At 43.3% G+C, this 20,447-nt stretch overlaps 2 protein-coding genes and 1 long non-coding RNA gene across 3 annotated transcripts; all 3 read right to left on the bottom strand.

Moving 5' to 3' along the window:
* Nucleotides 1–1,108, bottom strand: LOC128437872 (gastrula zinc finger protein XlCGF49.1). The gene has a single exon (XM_053420166.1). It carries the CDS (start codon nt 880–882, stop codon nt 121–123), a length of 762 nt encoding a protein of 253 aa, XP_053276141.1. The 5' UTR covers nt 883–1,108; the 3' UTR covers nt 1–120.
* Nucleotides 1,109–2,378: 1,270 nt separating this feature from the next.
* LOC128437887 (uncharacterized) lies at nt 2,379–9,600 on the bottom strand. The gene is made up of 4 exons (XR_008338271.1): nt 9,488–9,600; nt 4,299–4,481; nt 3,593–3,679; nt 2,379–2,832 (listed from the first exon to the last, which is right to left on the bottom strand). It is a non-coding gene; the product is annotated as an uncharacterized LOC128437887 (long non-coding RNA).
* Nucleotides 9,601–14,876: 5,276 nt separating this feature from the next.
* On the bottom strand, nt 14,877–17,365 carry LOC128437849 (oocyte zinc finger protein XlCOF6-like). The gene has a single exon (XM_053420141.1). It carries the CDS (start codon nt 17,006–17,008, stop codon nt 15,911–15,913), a length of 1,098 nt encoding a protein of 365 aa, XP_053276116.1. The 5' UTR covers nt 17,009–17,365; the 3' UTR covers nt 14,877–15,910.
* Between the last annotated feature and the right edge of the window lie 3,082 nt (nt 17,366–20,447).

Below are 20,447 nucleotides of genomic sequence, written 5' to 3'. Positions count from 1 at the left end.
ATCAGTTTTGCTATGTGTGGGTCATCAAATGTTTGGTTAGAAGTGATTTGATAACAAATCTTTCCCCACAAGTTGTACATGGATAATACTCCTTCCCTTTATGGCTTCTCATGTGGACTTTCAAGCTACATCCAAGTGTAAAACTTTTCCCACAAGTTTGGCAAGAAAAGCTTTCTCGCCCTTGTGCGTTCTCTCATGTCTCTGCAGGGTAGATCTCTGGCTAAAACTTCTCCCACAAGTTTTGCAAGAAAAAGGTCTCTCACCCGTGTGCGTTCTCTCGTGGACCTGCAGGGTCATTTTAGTTGTAAAACTTCTCCCACAAGTTTTGCAAGAAAAACGTCTCTCGCCAGTGTGTGTTCTCTCGTGATCCAGAAGGGTTGTTCTCTGGCTAAAACTTCTCCCACAAGTTTTGCAAGAAAAAGGTCTCTCGCCCGTGTGCGTTCTCTCGTGGACCTGCAGGGTACTTCTCGCACTAAAACTTTCCCCACAAGTTTTGCAAGAAAAAGGTCTCTCGCCCGTGTGCGTTCTCTCGTGTCTCTGCAGGGTAGATCTCTGGTTAAAACTTCTCCCACAAGTTTTGCAAGAAAAAGGTCTCTCGCCCATGTGTGTTCTCTCGTGGACCTTCAAATTTGTGCTTAATGTGAAACTTTTTTCACACAATTTGCAAGAATACATTTTCTCCCCTGTGTGGACCCTAAAATGTTTTTCTAGTGATGACTTGTAACGAAATCTCTTTCCACAGGTTTTGCAAAGATGTGGCCTCTCATCTGTGTGCACCTTCAGATGTCTATTTAATTCTGACTTCCACTTAAAGACTTTTCCACATGTGTCACACTGGAGAACCTTTTTACTCTTGCAGATATTCGGCACAATCTTTGACATGGTAGTGCTACATGCAAGGTTACTGGGACTTGTGCTCCCTTTTGCTCTTGTGATGACATGATGTCCCTTTTCTGATGCCTGCTCTGCATTACTAATTGATTTTGAGTTTCCATGCTGGCCTCCGTTGAGATCTTGGCTCTGAGCTGAGCTGTGGGAGAGGAGCTGGTGGTCACTTGGTTCTGGTTCACTGTGGTCACTTTCTTTGAGAGTAGGATTCAACAAAAGGTTATCTTGATCCTCCTGCTTCAGTACAAGCTGCTCTACTTCCAGACCGATGCAGTGCTCCTCCTCCTCTTTAATCTGTGGAGGTTCTGGCTCCTCTTGGTCCAGACTTGGGTTCCTCTCAAGGTTCCAGAGCTGCTGGTCAGCAGGAAGCTTTTCCTCATTAAGAAAGTGTTGCACTGGGAGCTCTGGAGGAGACAATAGACAGAAGTAGGTAACTGATAGATTATTGATAGTTATCGTGTTTATATTTAGGTGCAGATCCAAGCAAAAATCTAGATCGAGTGAATTTAAATGTGGTTTCAAAAGGAGACAGACCGATGCAGTGCTCCTCCTGCTGCTCCTTAATCTGTGGAGGTTCTGGCTCCTCTTGGTCTGGACTGGGGTTCCTCTCCAGCAGGTCAGCAGGAAACTCTTCCTTGATACAGACATGTCGCTGTGGGAGCTCTGGAGGAGACAATGGACAGAAGTCATGATAAAAGAGTCCATGTGTTTAGACTAGCAGGGATTATAAGTGTGGTGTATAGTTCGCTAACTCAGGTGATACAGACCTATTATCTTTAGCTTTACTACAGGTTTCAAAGTTACATCCAGCAGTCTGCGCTGACGACCGATCTCATCCTCGTACTTTGCGACAGTCGCTTCAAAACATACAAATATGTCTTCAGCAGCAGTGTGTAACCTCTCGTTGATAAACTGTCTTAAACTCTGGATTGTAGACATTTCCATTCGAACGCTTTAGCCAACTAACGTCTCCGAGAACGAAGCGAGACAGAATACGGAAGATGGCGACTTGCTTTACTTCTGCCGACAAGTGTTATAAACGAAACAAAACCACTTGTGTAGTAGAAGAGTTAATCCGAAAGCATTTAGCCGAGTAGCATCAAGTACTGTTGGATGTTAGCATTGCAGGCTAACAACGGTACTTCTTCTTCGTCTTCTAATGATGGTTGTAAAACAGCTTCCAGGCGCATTACTGCCACCTTCTGGATGGAGTGTGTCTAGAAACAGACTCAGGACGAAAACATTAAATTCTCCTTGTAACTCCAGCATCTATTAGAGATATAAAACAATCATGTACTCTACTGAACTCCTCTGCAGCAGTTCTGTAATATTCAGCTCTGTCTGATTAATTTGAAGTGGATATTTAACTTCCTGTCTCCTTTGTTGATATCATTCTAAAACAAAGTATTCTTCAGTGTTTCCATGTATCGTACTTGTATCAATTCAATCCAGCAGCACCAAGTTACACACACTTATGAATGATAGTCCTCTAAATGTGTAACATGTTTTTCATCAAGATCACCTGACCACATCTTTTCACCCAGTTTCATGTTTGTTTGTGAACTGAAGGACACAAACAAACCATAGTGTTAAATTATGAAGATGGTTCCCTCTGATTGTTTTTTTAAAACATAAACGTCAGACAGGCCACTAAAAACTAAAAATGCTGAAGCTAACAGCTACCACACAGCAAGCTAATGCCTTCCTAAGGCTGCCAGGGAGTAGCATGAGTAGCATTGTAGCAAGAGAGTGTAGCTAATCACAGCCCTCACAGTTCTTCATCAGTGGAGAAGTACCTCGCCATGTTTTCATCTTCAGAGGAGTCATCTAAAGACTGTGCTGCTGTTCCAGAATATGTCAGGCCCGCTGCAGCCTGCTGGGCTTGAACTCTGAGCATGCAGAGTAGGCCCTCACGTCCCCTCTCAGTAAATGCGTCAGTACTGCCTGAGAATATATGATAAAAGACAAAAACGTCTCAATTGTGCGTTTGTGTGTATGTATACATACACACATACAAGGCTTTCTTTTCTACAGAAATATTTTTCCTGAGTTGATGACTCTGCTTATTGCCATCTAGAATGTGAAACCAAATATATTTTTTGGTGTACCCATACAAGATGTCCAATGTAACACCAATAAAATCCAATCTACTACACTACGGTTTTAATGCCTCTGCAATAGCGAGTTGCCGGAGGCATAACTGCATGTTTTCGGATTGTCTAACTTTGTATTTGTCTTAAAGTAAAAAGGTCAAGGCCACACTGACCTCATCTTATGGTTTCAGTTGTCAAGAGATACAGTGTCATTTATATGAGAGAAAATATGTAGAAATATGTAGACGGACACTGCTCTGGTTAGCGGAGTCATACAACGCAGTGCGGTAATTCTAGTGTAGTTTTTTTATAATAAATGGGTTATCTATTTTGACAATCTACAAAAAGTTATCTATACATTTGGTCACAGATTGTTACACAAATAAATTGGCATTAAAGTTGGCATCTTGCTGTCGGGCCAGTCTGACGATGCAGCTGAAGCGTCCATCAAGGGTGTTCTGCAGGTAATTTTGATTGTTTGTTTCTTTTGACGAGGAGAATAACATGAATTCGTACCGATATCAGTTTACAATCAAACCTTTTTGTGTTAACCTTGTTTAAACAGAGTCAAAGGACATTGTACAACAATGACACACACTTTCCCACAGTACCTGTCGTTCACTACTGAACTTCTGACACCCATTACTGGACTGTGTCTTCCTGTAGAGTGGTGATGTTCTCAACGTTCTTTTCACAGTCTGTCAAAACAAAATTAGAGTTACAAATGTTAATGCCCCACAACCCATTGCAGATACGGTTGTATTTGCACACCACATCGGATCAAAACAAAACTGCAGTCTGTGAAACAAGCAGTTTTGGTAGATATAAGGGAAATGCTAATATTTCTACATGAAACATATTCAGTCCCTTAAGCAAAATAACAATGATGGCAGGCCGCAACCTCGATGCCTTCGTCTACTTTGCTTACAGACTAGTTTGCGGAGTCTCGTGCTGCCGCCCACTGACCGATACATCATCGCTCTTTTCTGAAACTAATGAAGGCAAATTCACACATGTAGACAGAAATAAACAGTATAAATTAAAAGGTGTAAATATTGCTAACATTATGTTTGATGGGGGTCATCATTATACATAACAGAGGAAAACTTTGCACATGTATTCCTTAAATTTACTTGCCTTCCTGTGGAAAAAGTTGTTTTCCTAGTTAAACAATCACAGCAGGGAAGCATGATTGATCAAATTTCTTTCAGTGTGATATTAACTTGTATTTCAGCAAGCGTACTTTGGGGATTTAATAAAAATGTATATTTGGCAAATTATATAAAATGTTTTTTCTGGTATGTAACTTAAAAGTACCTCTTTAATGGTAGGATCATTTCTCTCCCTCATCTTCCTCGTGGTACGTGGATGATGGTAATGGGCTCAACCCGGCTTCTCTTTCTCTCCAGGCTGCCCTTCCTGCTCTTCATCAAGCAAAACAAAGTGTTCGGTCCAAGTTGTTGACGTTAATGAAACTCCTGTAGCTTCACTTTGATCCTCCTTGATTAAAAAACCGAACATAGCTGTCAAGTTATCTGGGTGATGTTTTAAACTGTGCTTGCCCAACTTGAAATGGCACTGTTACACAGAGGACGCAGGACAGCTCAAATCCTTTCTCCTTGATTTTATTGAACATGAATCTTCTGAACATGACCAACAAACATTCCGTAGTCTTATTCGGATTTAGGATTAGGATCAGGATTAGGTTGAAAACCTATTGATAAAGACAAATTAAATCAAGTTAGTTCAAATAAATCAAAATGCCTAATCAAACATTTAAATCAAATCCAAATATCTGTTAGATATCATAAACAAATCTATATAATTACAATATCACTATGATGTAAAACAACAATGGTCTTCCATACAAACATTTTCACCATGTGCGCCTCCACCAAACGTGCCCAAGACGTCACTAAGGACGTCTGCGCCGACCCATGCGCTGTCACATAGAAGACATGACAAACGGGAAAAAGTGCCAGAAACATACGCATTGTGCAAACTACACCTTAGTTCAAAATATAAATAACATACCAATGCGTGCTCTCGTGTCCTCCAATGCACAAACCCTTCATAGCCCGGCCGGAAATCGCGGACCTTTATTTCCTCACCCGTGCTCACTCACCTCACGTGCCGTAATCAGGCAAGTGCCGCCCGGTGTGTGCGCAAATCGAACACGTGTGATTTGCGCATCTCCCCTCCACGCCACTAGAGGTTTTTTAATCTAAATGCGATCTCTGTCTTTACACCTCCCACTTGACCTCCTGGTTGCTCAACCCAAGGAGGTCACACTCTATCTATTCATTCTATCGTTGCTCTTCAACAGGAAGAAGGATGACCAGTCGTCTCACATCCCTGCAGAGAATGGACACAGGGATTCTCTTCAAGAGTTTCCTGGCTCCTTGTCTGCTTGTGTCCCCTGTGCTTGGCTTCATGACTGGAACAGGGTAGCTTGGAAAGGTCCTCACATTTACATCTCTGACGATTCCTCTTCGGTCAGCATTAACACTGACTACCCTGGCCAATTTATATTGACTCCTCAAGGCATTTTGGTCAGCCAGCCAGACCACATCTCCCACTGCAACGTTCCTCTCTCTTGTGTGCCACTTGCTCCTTATGAACAGGTTAGGACCAGCTAGCTGGCACCACTTCTTCCAGAATTTGCTGACCTCTGCTTGTATGGTTTGGAGTCTCTTGTATGGGTAACCTTCAAACTTGAAATCTCCCGGGTCTCCTCTTGGGCTGGCTCGTCCCAGTATGAGGGAATTGGGACTGATGTATTCCACACAGTCCTCTCGGCTTTGAATCCTGGCATCTATCGGTCTTTCATTTGCCAGGTTGGCTGCCATGAAGAGGAATGTTTGGAATTCCCCCCATGTGAGAACTCCATCACCACCAAGGTTGTTCAGGGCTCGCTTCACTATCTTGACAGCTGCCTCTGCTGCTCCATTTCTGTGGGGAGAGTCTGCAGGGTGAATCCTCCATGACCACTCTGTTCCATGATTGACAGCTTCCTCTTCAATCTGAGACCTGTTCAGTCTGCTCAGAAATCTGTGAAGCTCCTCCAGAGCAGGTCTGGCCCCTACAAAGTTTGTGCCAGGATCTGTCCACAATTTCCTAGGGTGTCCCCTCAGTGCAGAGAATCTTTGGTAGGCCAGCAGAAATCCCTCAGAAGACTGGTCACTCACAACATCAGTGTGTATGGCTCTTGAAGCCATGCAGCAGAATACAACCCCCCAGACTTTGAGTTTGACCCTTTTCCTTACTTCATCTTTTACCTCATAAGGTCCGAACAGGTCCATGGTTGTAAACTCAAATGGCAATGCTGGGCCTGTTCGCTCTGGTGGCAAGTCACTCATGATCTGCTGGCACTGTTTTGCCCTGTTTTTCCTGCATACCACACAACTGTCTACTACTTGTTTTGCAATTCTTCGACCTTTGATTACCCAGGCTTTTTTCCTCATCCTGAGCAAGGTTCCTGCTATTCCCTCATGGTTTGCCTTGTGGGCTTCCTGTGCCAGCAATGTAGACACCCATGCCTCGTATGGTAAGATGGGCACTGCAGTTTTGTCTTCATCAAACATCTGAATCCTGCCTCCACAAACCAAGAGCTCAGAGTCCGCATCTCTGTATACTGCCAGTCTGCTTAGGGTAGTGTCAGGAAAAGCTACACCTTCCTGAGCTTCACTAAAGAGATCCCTGAGGCCATCTTCACGCTCTCTCACTGTAAGCACAGTTTGCTTGGCCTTTTCCTTTAGTGATGACACTTTATGCTTAGCTTCTTGAGTTCTTGACTGGCTTTTCATCTCTATCCACTTCTTGGCAGCTCGCCATATCCAGGCGATGATCCTGACCAGCTTGGACAAGGAGCTGTAATTCCTCACTTCCAGTAGGTTCTTTATTTCCCATCTCCTGGGTGCCCTTCCTGCCAGAAGAGCTGGATCAGCGGCCATACTTTTCTCTCCACTTTCACCCTTCAGGTCTTTTTGTGGGGCACTTGCTTGGCTTATCTTAGATTGAGCCCTTGTCATTCCTGCTGAGAATGCCTTTCTCTGGAGTCTGTTGACACTCTCTCTAGCGTGCACTGCAACCTCTCCTGCTGACTTTTTAGGCCACTCCTCCACTGGCCACTTTAGGAACTCTGGCCCATCCTGCCATGTGGAATCCTCCTTTAGATCTTCATGAGTGCCTCCTCTTGTAATGATGTCAGCAATGTTATGCTCTCCAGGGATCCACCACCAGTCTTCAACTGAGCCAGCCTTCTGGATTTCACCCACTCTGTTCGCAAAGAAAGTTTGGTACCCATAACTCTCTCTTTGAATGGCTCCTAGGACTGTTTGACTGTCCACCAGGTGGAGCCATCGCTCTATCTCCAGGCCTCCATGCTTCTCAACGTACTTCCTGAGCCTGGCTGCAAAGACAGCGCCGCAGATCTCAGCCTTCACGGCCTCCCCTTTCTGATCCAGTGGAGTCAGCTTGGCTTTCGACTCTACAAACCGGATATCGACTCCTTTACTAGTGTTCCACCTCAGGTACATCACAGCTCCATATGATTTGTCACTCCCGTCTGAGAATGTGATTCCCCATGGTTTCCCTTTCCAGTGAGCTGGTGTCAGGCTTCTTTGAAACTGAACTTGTCCAAGCTGCGCATACTCCTCAAACAGCTGAATGGCTTCTTCTCTGAGGCTCTCTGACAGTGGTTTATCCCAGGTCTCACGGGTCAACTTCCCTCCTCCTGCCTCCTGGAATGCTCTCCTAACAAGGATAGCGCCCTTCTGTTTCAGAGGTGATACCAAACCGATGGGGTCGTAGAGTCCAGCTACTTGGCTTAACAGGTCCCTTCTTGTCAGCGGGTTAGGCGTTCCAGGTTTCACCTCCATTCTGAGAAGATCCTTGCCTACTCTCATCTTCTTTTTCCTTTTGGAAAAGTTGATCGAGGTCATCATGTAGAGCTTGTCCTCCTCCACCTTGTATCCAATGCCCAGGGCTTTGTTATCTTCATCCCTCATTTGGTTTGGGAGGATGAAGGTTTTCTTCTCCATCCCTTCCACTCTTGATGTCAGGACCTTTGCTGCAGCCTCCGGCCTCCCACTTTGGCCTGACCGGACCCACGGTTTCAGAAAGAAGCCTCCGGCTCTCAGAATTTCTTCAACGCCTTCAGTCATCTTGTCTAGTTCCTCCAGGCTGTTATGGGAAGTTAGAATGTCATCCACATAACTGTCCTTTTCCAGGACTCTGCGCTCCTCTTCCATGTGAGCAAAGATGGCCAATCTTGCTGTCTCCCGCATAGCTACCTGTGCAATGCAACCGGCTGGCCTGTCTCCAATGTTCACCCTTGTGATGGCATATTGACCCATCTCCTCATCTGGATTGTCCCTCCAAAGGAATCGGTGGAGATGCATCTCTCGCTCTTCTAGCCACACTGAATTATACATCTTCCTGATGTCTCCAAGTGCAGCATACACACCTCTTCTGAATCTCAGCAGCACAGCTCTGATCGGGTTTAAAACATCTGGCCCCTTTAGCAGAATATCATTCATGCTCACTCCCCTGCACTTCTGGCTGCTGTTCCACACAAGCCGGACTGGAGTCGTCACTGAGTGAGGGTTTGGCGCCACCAAATGGCTTACATACCACACTGGTCCTGTCCACTTGCTGATGACCTCATTAGTGAGTTTTACGGCTGCGCCCCTCTCAACCATCTCGTGGACCTGGGCTCTGTATGCTGATTTCCACTCTGGCTCCCTCCTTAGTTGTCTTTCTGTTCTCAAGAATGTAGCTTCAACTGCACCTTTGTTGTTGGGGAGCGAGGCAGGATCTTCTGTCCATGGATACTTTGCATCCCAATGCGGCGATGTTGTGTGAGAGTCTCCTTGGACATAGGTGAGTCCTTCTTTTATTATTTCAAGCTCCCTTTCTTCAGCCAGTGTCATTTCCTTTCCTCCTGGTTGGCAGTTTCCACAGCGACATCCTCCACACTTTGGCTCACAGGCTGCTCCGATGCTGTCCCATCTCCACCACTCCAGGAACTCACGGTTTGCAGCAGCTGTAACCGTTTCCTTTGCACTGTCCTTTCGCTGCATACGGGCTGCTTCAGTACTTGGGCTCTCAACTATCTCCCAAGTTGTTTTATAAAATGAATCGCAACTCCATAACATGGAAACATTATTGTCATAGTGCATACTATACATTAAACCAAATTGACCTGATATTGTGGAGTAATGGCAGACAAATACACTCCTTATTAATCTAAAGCATTCATAAATCAAATTCATGTTTATATTTATATTGTAGCGTCCCTCAATGATGAGCTAAGCGTCTTGAACTGCTTTCAACAACCATGTATTCACCTCCCAGGTAGCACAGGCTACCGTGGCCTGAAGCATGTGGCTAACAATGGCGTATTAGCTGATGAACAGCGTCCATAGTGTGGATTGACGGACTCTCTCCGCACTCGGACTGTAAACCTAGATCGTAACGATCTTTAAAAACAATAAACTACTTACCTGACAGAAGGAAGATGACATCGTGGTCTTCCAAGCGCTCCGTGTGTATAACGCAGCCCCGAGTTAAAAGGGCTGGTTGTTTACAAATAGGGTTTTTACGACAGCTACACGTCATGTCCGCTCGCGCACTCGGTCCGGTCGCGCACTCGGTCCGGGCCGGTCGCGCACTCGGGCCGGCTTCGGTATGAACAGACTCGCAGGTTCCTTCTCATTAGAGATGTAATCTAACCTCAAATATTACTATTGTATAACATGAATAACATTCACGATCACTGAAGGACACCACGCAGGGACTGTGATTTAAACACCAAGCTGCGCCGTGGTGGCATGGCAACCGTCATAGCAACGATAAAAACATGCGTGATAACTATTAAAATATTTATCATAAGCACGAACTGGCTGAAGACTGTGGAAGCAAAGAGCACATTTCTGGCTAGAAATGGTGTCAGAATGTATTTTTATGCCCAAACTAAGTTACAAAATTATATTTTTATCTGAAAAAACAGGGAATCTCCGCCATGTTTTCCTCTCCGCAGACGGGAGCTTGAGAGTCACGTGACGTGAGAACACGCCAATGCAAAACAATGGGAGGACTAAATGTTACCATCTCACAATCTGGCCTCTCAGATTGTGAGATGGTAACGTCGTTCCAAGTGGACCAACGTTGCCATTGAACGTTTTCTGATTAGACTGGGTTGGGAAGAAAGGAGGACTCAAATAACTCAGTCTTCCTGGGAGATGAGGCCCACATTGAAAAAAATTGGGACAATGTCCTGGAGAAGGTAAAAGGTTGATTGATAAAATGGAAGTGGCTGTTGCCCAAGATGTGGTTTAAAGGCCGGACACTAATAGCAAACAACCTGGTCTCATCTACCCTGTGGCACAGGCTGGCTTGTGTTGATCCTCCACCTCTCTCCTGGAAGAGGTACAACGGGTTTTAATAGAATTCTTTTGAGGCAGACAAAGAGTGTAATTTTCCTTCCTGAGGAGGAGAGGGGGCAAGGCCTGGTCCATCTGGACAGCAGGGGCGCTGCCTTCTGCCTCCAGTTCGTCCAGAGATGCTGACCGGCCAAGGGACGCTCTGTGGAGACCTCTATCCCGGTGCATCCTGTAACATTTATTCTGTTTTTAATTAAAGATACCAAGATAGTCTCACCATCTCTTCCTGGGTTTTACAAGAGTGTTTTAAAAGCCTGGAACCTTTTAAAAAAAGAGCGAAGGCAAGAGGGGGACTCCCTGCACTGGCTGCTGCATGAGCTTGTCCTGTATGGGACTGTTTTAGATCACCCCCGCTGGGCACAAGGCACCCTGTCCAGAGTTCTGCAGGCTCGCGGAGTTGCCACGCTGGGCCAGGAGGTGGAGCTAGCCGGGCCTCGACCAGAAGACCCCACAGGGCTGGCCAACAAACTGGGGTTAAAATCCGAAAGAACGATGGCGAGGGTACTTGACCACTGGAGACTGGCAGATCAGCACATCTAGCTTTTAAACTCTTTTAAAGATGGTTCCATTCCCCCCAATGTGGGGGACCCTTTCCTCGCCACTTTCCTGGCATTGGATATCAAAGACTGTTCTGGACCTCTGGTGCAGCCGGCTCGCTTGGTCTCCCTGGAGGGAGCTTCCGGAAAAACTCTCTATAGACTAATGGTAAAAACACTTAACATAAAATAACTGAATGGACGACTGACACTCCTTGGAGGAGCTATTTTGGTGGAGCCCAAGAAACCGGACCTCAGTGGAAGTCGTTGTATAAACCTCCACTGAATAAGAGACACGGACACCTCCAGTGTCTACGGCATCATGGCAGTGAACGCCTTTGTCTCCATAATCAAGAACACCATGGAGGCAAATGCCCATTTTGTAGTGTAAAGGCAACTCTCTGTCACCGTCTCTATGGTTTGTTTCTGTTTTTACAAGTTGTTTTTACCAGTTTTAAAGAGGTTTTTAACAAGCAGGGTTTTATTCATGGATTTAAATACACTCGCCAACAAAAAACACAAAAGCCATCTTTTAATCTTTGATTTAGGGCAGGCTAAGATGGCTTAGCAGGAAGAGGAAGGTAGAGCAGAACGTCCCCATTTTGTTGGTCCCTGTCTGTGTCAACGTGATTAGATCCTGACTGTTGGTTGATTTGAGTTTTTATAAAGCAGCAGGTGACCTGGACTCTTTTAATGATCTGTGGTGTTTTCAAGATGTTTTATGTTCTGTGACAACTCGAGAACTCGTTTGTGCTGATTATCTTGTGTGATTCTTTTATCCATTTGTCATTTAAAATAAGTTATTTGGTGTTTCAATGTGTGTTGTCAAAAAATAGTGCCTAATAAAGTTGTTTTCTAAATTCAAAAATCTCTTTCTCTCCATCTCTCGCTCTGTTGTGCTGACTAAGTTGCTGAGGGCCCTTGATGAAAGGTTGGGCTTTCTTCCACTGAAAGCCCTGTTCCATAAGTTTTAATATCTCGTATAATGCTCCCAATGATGTTTCTTTTTGGAAATCTTCTTCTACCCAAGGCCCTTCAGGTGTGATGAAATAATCTTCTCGCTCAGCTTTGGTGGAAGCTCCTTTGTCTCTCCCATGATGCAACTCACCTTGAATACCTTCATGGGTGGGGTTTATATACGCATCACATCTGAAGCCAATGAAGGATCATTATAGAGTTCCCAAAGGCTTAATAACGTTTCAACTCCACTTTAGGCCATAAAAACTCTCAGACAGCTTTAAAAACAACAATATTATATCGGGGTTGAATAATTGTAACATGGCTATCTTAACGATATATACTGTTACACACAAATACTAAATCATGCATTTTCTGAGTTGATTTTCTGTATCACTCAACTCATAAAGAAGTCTTCCGAAGCAGAATCTTGCTCTTTGAAAAACCTTTAATTGATAAATCTTTAAAATCTTTGGGGGGGTTGAATATTTCTGATTGCAACTGAATATATATACTACTCTCACGCTTGTAAAAGGTTAGCCTACTGTATACAAATGAACTTGGTATTATCATGAAGATGGCTTCAGTGTAACAAATAATCAACATGCTAGGTAATGACAAAGACGTTCAACAACAACACAAAGTCATAGGTTTACTTTTCTGGCAGACAATGTTCCCAACTAGCTGCATCCAGGCTCCAGCTGAGCTCGGCTCGCCTTGTCTTGTTTTCAACTTCCTTTAAGTTCCCTGTTATAGGCTAACTTCTGCAAAAAAAGAGTCCACATTTCGATAATTCCTGAATTTAACTTCCCATGGAAAGTTCCAGAAATGTTCCGCCCCTTCACAACACTAATCAGGATCGATACAGGTTCTAAAACATCCCACAACCTTATTTCTACATTGATTTAGAAAACAACAGCAACATCAGTTCTTTCAAACCCATTCATTTCAGTGTAATAATAGATTTCTGTCTTTACAAAATGAGAAGTAAACACGTGTGATAAAGGAAGTTCAGTGTTTGATTGACAGCTGATCTCTGTGCGGAGCAGAAACGTCACCACGACGAACTTTGATCAACAAACATGGAGACAAAAGAAGTTAAAGATTTACACACAGAATCTAAATCACTGCTTTTAATGACTCGAGTCTACTTGAGTTTACAGAACTCAGCTGTGGCTCCATCATCATAAACCCTAACTCCAGCATAGAGAGGCTGAGTGAATGTGGTCTGGACTCTGTGGAGGAGAGTCATGGTGTCAGAGACTCTGTAGAAGGACAGAACACCTGCACTGTGATCCAGGTACACTCCTACTCTGGAGGACACAGGACCTGACACTGGAGTCCTGATGCTGTTGTAATGAAAGTTATAACTGTTTCGAACACAAGCTAATGACCAAGATATACATTCAAGTGAGTTTCCCGCTCTGCTGGTATTCTTGTATACATCAACTGCTCCTCTCACCTCCACCTTCCAGTAACAACGTCCAGTCAGACTCTCTCTACTTAGGACCTGAGGCCAATCAGTGAATCTGTCTGGGTGATCAGAATAAGACTGTTCTTCACTCATGTGTGTTACTTTTCTGTTTCCCTCAGATAATAACAGATATTTGTTTGCTGTGTCTGGATCCAGTGTGATTTCCTATGAATATATTAAGAGTCAGCTCTGGTCTGTGGCTCTGGTTGTGGCAGTAAAACATCCACTTGAGAAACAATCTGTAAAATCTTTGTCTCACTCAGAATGTCCTGTAGTCGACCTCTGACCTGTGACACAGCTGCTGTCACGTCGGCAGAACATCTTCATCACCTCGTCGTGACGAGAGCAGATGTTCTCCTGGAGCTTCTCCGAGGGCTCCACCAGCTTGTGCTTCTTCAATGCAGCTGACTGAAGATGAGGCTCAAGGTGTTTTTCACAATAAGAGGCCAAACAATTCAAACAGGACTTCAGAGCTTTCAGTTTTCTCCCAGTGCAGACATCACAGGCCGCAACTTCAGGTCCAGCATAGCAGTGATCAGCAAGAGCAGCTTGGAGTCCAGTCTTCTTCAGCTCCTCCACTAAATCAGCTAAGGATACATTCGTCCTTGTCAAAATACTAGAATATATTAAAATGTGTGTGTGCCAAACACCAGGGCTACAGCTGGTTTGAAAGTCCGACCGCTGAGGGGACAACAATCTTTCTGTCTGTCTGTCTCTCTCTCTCTTTCTCTACCTTTTCTTTGCTCTTTTCGCTCTTTACTTATAGTAGGGGTGTTTTGTTCCTGTGGGAGTGATAGTGTCAGTAGCAGCAGTTTAGTTGGTAGCTTCCGGTGTGTTTGTGCAGCATGGTTGCTGCAGGTGGAGGCTTCGGCCTCCACAAACTCACACGCTGACACGGCATCAAACTGTGTCCGGCTGTGGAATGCTCGGTGGAGGAGGTCAGTCTGGCTGTAGGTGAGGTTGTTTAGTATGATAGTTTGAAGTCTGCCTCACGAATGAACAGCACTGTGGTGGTTTTTTCTAGACAGTAGGCTAATAATGAATGTTGGCAAACAGCTTCCGGGTGCATCACTGCCACCTTCGGGATTGGAGCGTGGCTCAAAACAGATTCAGGACTAAAACATTAAATTCTCCTTGTATCTCCAGCATCTATTAGAGATATAAAAACAATGATGTACTCTACTGAACTCCTCTGCATAATTACTATAATATTCAGCTCTGTCTGATTAATTTGAAGTGGATATTTAACTTCCTGTCTCCTTTGTTGATACCATTCTAAAACAAAGTATTCTTCAGTGTTTCCATGTATCTTACTTGTTTCAATTCAATCCAGCAGCACCAAGTTACAAACACTTGAATGATAGTCCTCTAAATGTGTAAGATGTTTTTCATCAAGATCACCTGACCACATCTTTTCACCCAGTTTCATGTTGATGTCCAGGAGTTTTTTGCTAAGTTACAGACAAACACAGATTCAAAAAACTTCATATTTCAAAAAACTTTAATGAACTGCAAATGCACTGAAGTATTGAATACACGTAGTACAAAAGAATAAACATTTACAGTGAGTCATTTAGGACAGTGTACACATTAACAACATATTTTCTTCTTTTGTAATAGGAAAAAGAAAAGGGAAGTCATCTGATAATCTGCCTCACATACTTTGTTCTTATAAATCTCTGTACCACAAATATGTCAGATTTTTACATCTTGATCCTCAGTCTTTCCTGACACATTGACAACATCTCTCAACATTCACTGATAATAAAATATCCTGGATCTGCCACTTTACCCAATCAATTTCTCTCACCCCCGTCCCCTTCCTGCACCATCTGGTATAAATGGCTGATAAATGAATAAACAAAGATACATGGTTGAAAACATCACTTCCTTTGCAGATGTAAATATCAATGACAGTCACATGAAGAACAGAAACGTGGGTACTTCAGCAAATGTTGTTGACCATGTACTGCATCAAAGATATTGTGATGTCTCCTCAATGGGATATTTTCCACATTCAGTTGCAGAGATGCAGCTAATGCAAATGTACACAATAACTCTTGTGTAGATGTAAGTGATGAACCTGGCTGTAGTTCAATGCTTTGTGAAGTTATTGAAGTCTGCTCCTCGTCAGTGGTGATGGAACTTCATAAAGCATTGAACTACAACCAGGTTCATCTCTTGTTTGGCCTCCTGGAAACATTTTCAGTGTTGTTTTCCCTAACTGTTGTATCACTAATTAATAAATAAATATCTAAGTAACAACTTCTTTGACAATGCTTGAGCAAATATTATCCCTCTCGTGTTGCCATGGAGTGGCTTCTCAACTGGATGTTTTCTCCTGTGGACTTTGTATAAACTGGCAAGTGAGAGATCTTTACAACATTTTACAAAAATATCAGTTTTGCTATGTATGGGTCATCAAATGTTTGGTTAGAATTGATTTGATAACAAATCTTTCCCCACAAGTTGTACATGGATAATACTCCTCCCCTTTATGGCTTCTCATGTGGACTTTCAACCTACATCCAAGTGTAAAACTTTTCCCACAAGTTTGGCAAGAAAAGCTTTCTCGCCCGTGTGCGTTCTCTCATGTCTCTGCAGGGTAGATCTCTGGCTAAAACTTCTCCCACAAGTTTTGCAAGAAAAAGGTCTCTCACCTGTGTGCGTTCTCTCGTGGACCTGCAGGGTCATTTTAGTTGTAAAACTTCTCCCACAAGTTTTGCAAGAAAAACGTCTCTCCCCCGTGTGCATTCTCTCGTGGACCTTTAGGGTATTTCTCAGGCTAAAACTTCTCCCACAAGTTTTGCAAGAAAAAGGTTTCTCGCCTGTGTGCGTTCTCTCGTGTCTCTGCAGGTTATTTCTCAAGCTAAAACTTTTCCCACAAGTTTTGCAAGAAAAAGGCTTCTCGCCCGTGTGCGTTCTCTCGTGATCCTGCAGGGTTTGTCTCGCACTAAAACTTTTCCCACACGTTTTGCAAGAAAAAGGCTTCTCGCCCGTGTGTGTTCTCTGGTGGACCTGCACGTTACTTCTACTGTTAAATCTTGCCCCACAAGTTTTGCAAGAAAAAGGCTTCTCGCCCGTGTGCGTTCTCTCGTGATCCTGCAGGGTTTGTTTCGCACTAAAACTTTTCCCACAAGTTTTGCAAGAAAAAGGTTTCTCACCCGTGTGCGTTCTCTCGTGTCCCTGCAGGCTAGTTCTCGCACTAAAACTTCTCCCACAAGTTTTGCAAGAAAAAAGTCTCTCACCCGTGTGCGTTCTCTCGTGTCCCTGCAGACTAGCTCTCTGGCTAAAACTTTTCCCACAAGTTTTGCAAGAAAAAGGTCTCTCGCCCGTGTGTGTTCTCTCGTGGATCTTCAAATTTTTGCTTAATGTGAAACTTTTTTCACACCTTTCGCAAGAATACAGTTTCTCCCCTGTGTGGACTCTCAAATGTGTTTTTAGTGCTGACTTGTACCCAAATCTTTTTCCACAGGTTTTGCAAAGATATGATTTTTCACCTGTGTGCACCTTCAGATGTCCATTTAATAATGACTTCCACTTAAAGACTTTTCCACAAGTGTCACACTGGAGAACCTTTTTACTCTTGCAGATATTCGGCACAATCTTTGACATGGTAGGGCTACATGCAAGGTTACTGGGACTTGTGCTCCCTTTTGCTCTTGTGATCACATGATGTCCCTTTTCTGATGCCGGCTCTGCATTACTAACTGATTTTGAGTTTCCATGCTGGCCTCCGCTGAGATCTTGGCTCTGAGCTGAGCTGTGGGAGAGGAGCTGGTGGTCACTTGGTTCTGGTTCACTGTGGTCACTGTCCTTGAGAGTGGGATTCAATAAAAGGTTATCTTGATCCTCCTGCTTCAGTACAAGCTGCTCTACTTCCAGACCGATGCAGTGCTCCTCCTCCTCTTTAATCTGTGGAGGTTCTGGCTCCTCTTGGTCCAGACTGGGGTTCCTCTCAAGGTTCCAGAGCTGCTGGTCAGCAGGAAGCTTTTCCTCATTAAGAAAGTGTTGCTCCTGGAGCTCTAGAGGAGACAAAAGACAGAAGTAGGTAAATGATAGATCAGGGGTTTTCAACTGGTTTTGTCCCAGGGACCACCATTCTGACTAGAAAGTAATCCGCGGCCCACTGATGTGCCAATGCGCGCGCGTGCCTACATGTGTGTGTGTTTATGTCTGTGTGCGTGCGTGCAAGTGGATAGAAGGAATCTTTAACATTTGGTTTTCCATGTTGGTTTTATTTAAAAACCTCTTACAAATCCAGAAAAATGTGTAAAAAACTAAAAACAGTGATTTTCAGTGCTTAAGAATTGAAAACAAAATTAAAATGCAGTTTTTAGTTGTACTGCAACTCAGAACCATATGTAGGTCAATATATAACGTTCATGACTTAAATGAACAGACATTTAGCTGACATGATGACAGAACGTTAAAGTAACGGTGATCAATAACAATCAACATAAACTGGGGCTACAACTGAATAGGGAAGATGACAAAGTAATGCAGAATATGTCACAAATGATAATCATACAATATCACACAAACAATTGAGGCCTACTTAAGTTTAACGTTGTGATCACCAGCAGCAAATCCCACCTACTGTGTAAGTAGTACTTGTGTGTGTCTAGAGCTCTCCTAAGAAATTGTTTCTCAATCAGCGAACGTGGTAAAGTTGACTGTTATTGCAATTAATTGTTTTGGCTATTATGCCATTTTATTTTTCTTATTACAAAGTATTTGTTTTTTCGCTCTTGTCTTATTTAATATTTTCATTATTAATTCTGCCCTTTTGGGCCTTCTTTTTGGGAAAATAAAAATTCCCATCATACAAACGACATAACAAAGACCTCCTGAGAGTTTTTCTAGCGAGCTCAAACGCTCATCTACATCTACCTTTAACACACATGCACAGGGGAAAACTACTGGCAGTTTCTAGCCCCAAGCCGGTTTCAAGGTTCCCTCATCCCCTGTATATTATTTTAGACATATTTTTCCTATTTTAAATACTTTTCATGACATTTAAGAGAAATCTGGAAATGTGTTGAAATATCAGAGCAAATTTTGCGGACCACCTGCAATGCTTTTGCGGACCACCAGGGGGGCGCGGACCCCTGGTTGAAAACCCCTGTGATAGATTAATGATAGTTATGAGTGTGTGCAGTTTGGTGCCGATCCAAGCAAAAATCCAGTAAATTCGAGGGAATTTAAATGTGGTTTCAAAAGGAGACCAACCGATGCAGTGCTCCTCCTGCTGCTCCTTAATCTGTGGAGGTTCTGGCTCCTCTTGGTCTGGACTGGGGTTCCTCTCCAGCAGGTCAGCAGGAAACTCTTCCTTGATACAGACATGTCGCTGTGGGAGCTCTGGAGGAGACAATGGACAGAAGTCATTATAAAAGAGTCCATGTGTTTAGACTAGAAGGGATTATAAGTGTGGTGTATAGTTCACTAACTCAGGTGATACAGACCTATTCTCTGCAGCTTTACTACAGGTTTCAAAGTTACATCCAGCAGTCTGCGATGACGACCGATCTCATCCTCGTACTTTGCGACAGTCGCTTCAAAACATACAAATATGTCTTCAGCAGCAGTGTGTAACCTCTCGTTGATAAACTGTCTTAAACTCTGGATTGTAGACATTTCCATTCGAACGCTTTAGCCAACTAACTTCTCCGAGAACGCAGCGGAGACCGAATACGGAAGATGGCGACTTGCTTTACTTCTGCCGACAAGTGTTATAAACGAAACAAAACCACGTGTGTAGCGGAAGAGTTAATCCGAAAGCATTTAGCCGAGTAGCATCAAGTTCTGTTGGATGTTAGCATAGCAGGCTAACAACAGTACTTCTTCTTCTTCTAATGATGGTTGCAAAACAGCTTCCAGGCGCATTACTGCCACCTTCTGGATGGAGTGTGTCTCCAAACAGACTCAGGACTAAAACATTAAATTCTCCTTGTAACTCTGGCATCTATTAGAAATATATTAACAGTCCTGTACTCTACTGAACTCCTCTGCAGCAGTTCTGTAATATTCAGCTCTGTCTGATTAATTTGAAGTGGATATTTAACTTCCTGTCTCCTTTGTTGATATCATTCTAAAACAAAGTATTCTTCAGTGTTTCCATGTATCGTACTTGTTTCTATTCAATCCAGCAGCACCAAGTTACACACACTTATGAATGATAGTCCTTTAAATGTGTAACATGTTTTTCATCAAGATCCCCTGACCACATCTTTTCACCCAGTTTCAAGTTGATGTCCAGGAGTTTTTTGCTGCCACCTTCTGGATGGAGTGTGGCTCAAAACAGATACAGGATTAATACTTTAAATTCTTCTTTTAACTGTAAGATATGAAAACAGTCATGTTCTAAAGAAAGTGGTAAGAATTCCTGTTTCTGCACCAAAGTGTAATCAGTACTTTTCTGTCCCTTACCACATCCTATCACCCAGTTTCATGGTGACATCCAGGATTTTGAGCATATTTTTGCTAACAACCAGATGTGATGGAAATTCATCTTGACATTTGAAATAATGAAATTCTCAGACTGGAGTTGCTTTTGAGTCTTTATAATAATAAGCTCTGCAGAGTTTATACAACAAACACGGGTGCTCAAAATGGAACAACTGGCCGCAAGTTCACAAAAGCCAGAACTTATACAAAGAGGCATTTCATGAGACAGGATATGAAAAAGAAAAAGACATGAAAGACAGGAGATCATCCTCTGTGTGTTATCTGCTGTGTTCGTCCGTCCGCGGTACCAGTTGGAAGAAAAACATCACCAAATAAGGCTTCCATCCTGTTTATCAAGGTCATAGCAGGGAGACACCTAGTCAGGGGTATTTTCCTCCACAAAAACAAACACCGATTCAACGTGTGACAGACGTAAAATACAATCACAATAATTCAAGAAACTTTAATAAACTGCAAATGCACTGAAGTATTGAATACACGTAGTACAAAAGAATAACCATTTACAGTGAGTCATTTAGGACAGTGTACACATTAACAACATATTTTCTTCTTTTGTAATAGGAAAAAGAAAAGGGAAGTCATCTGA

The sequence above is a fragment of the Pleuronectes platessa genome, chromosome 4, assembly GCF_947347685.1.
Source record: "Pleuronectes platessa chromosome 4, fPlePla1.1, whole genome shotgun sequence".
Lineage (NCBI taxonomy): Eukaryota > Metazoa > Chordata > Actinopteri > Pleuronectiformes > Pleuronectidae > Pleuronectes > Pleuronectes platessa.
The sequence above is the reverse complement of the archived record's forward strand: the minus strand, read 5'-3'. Positions and strand labels throughout refer to the sequence as shown.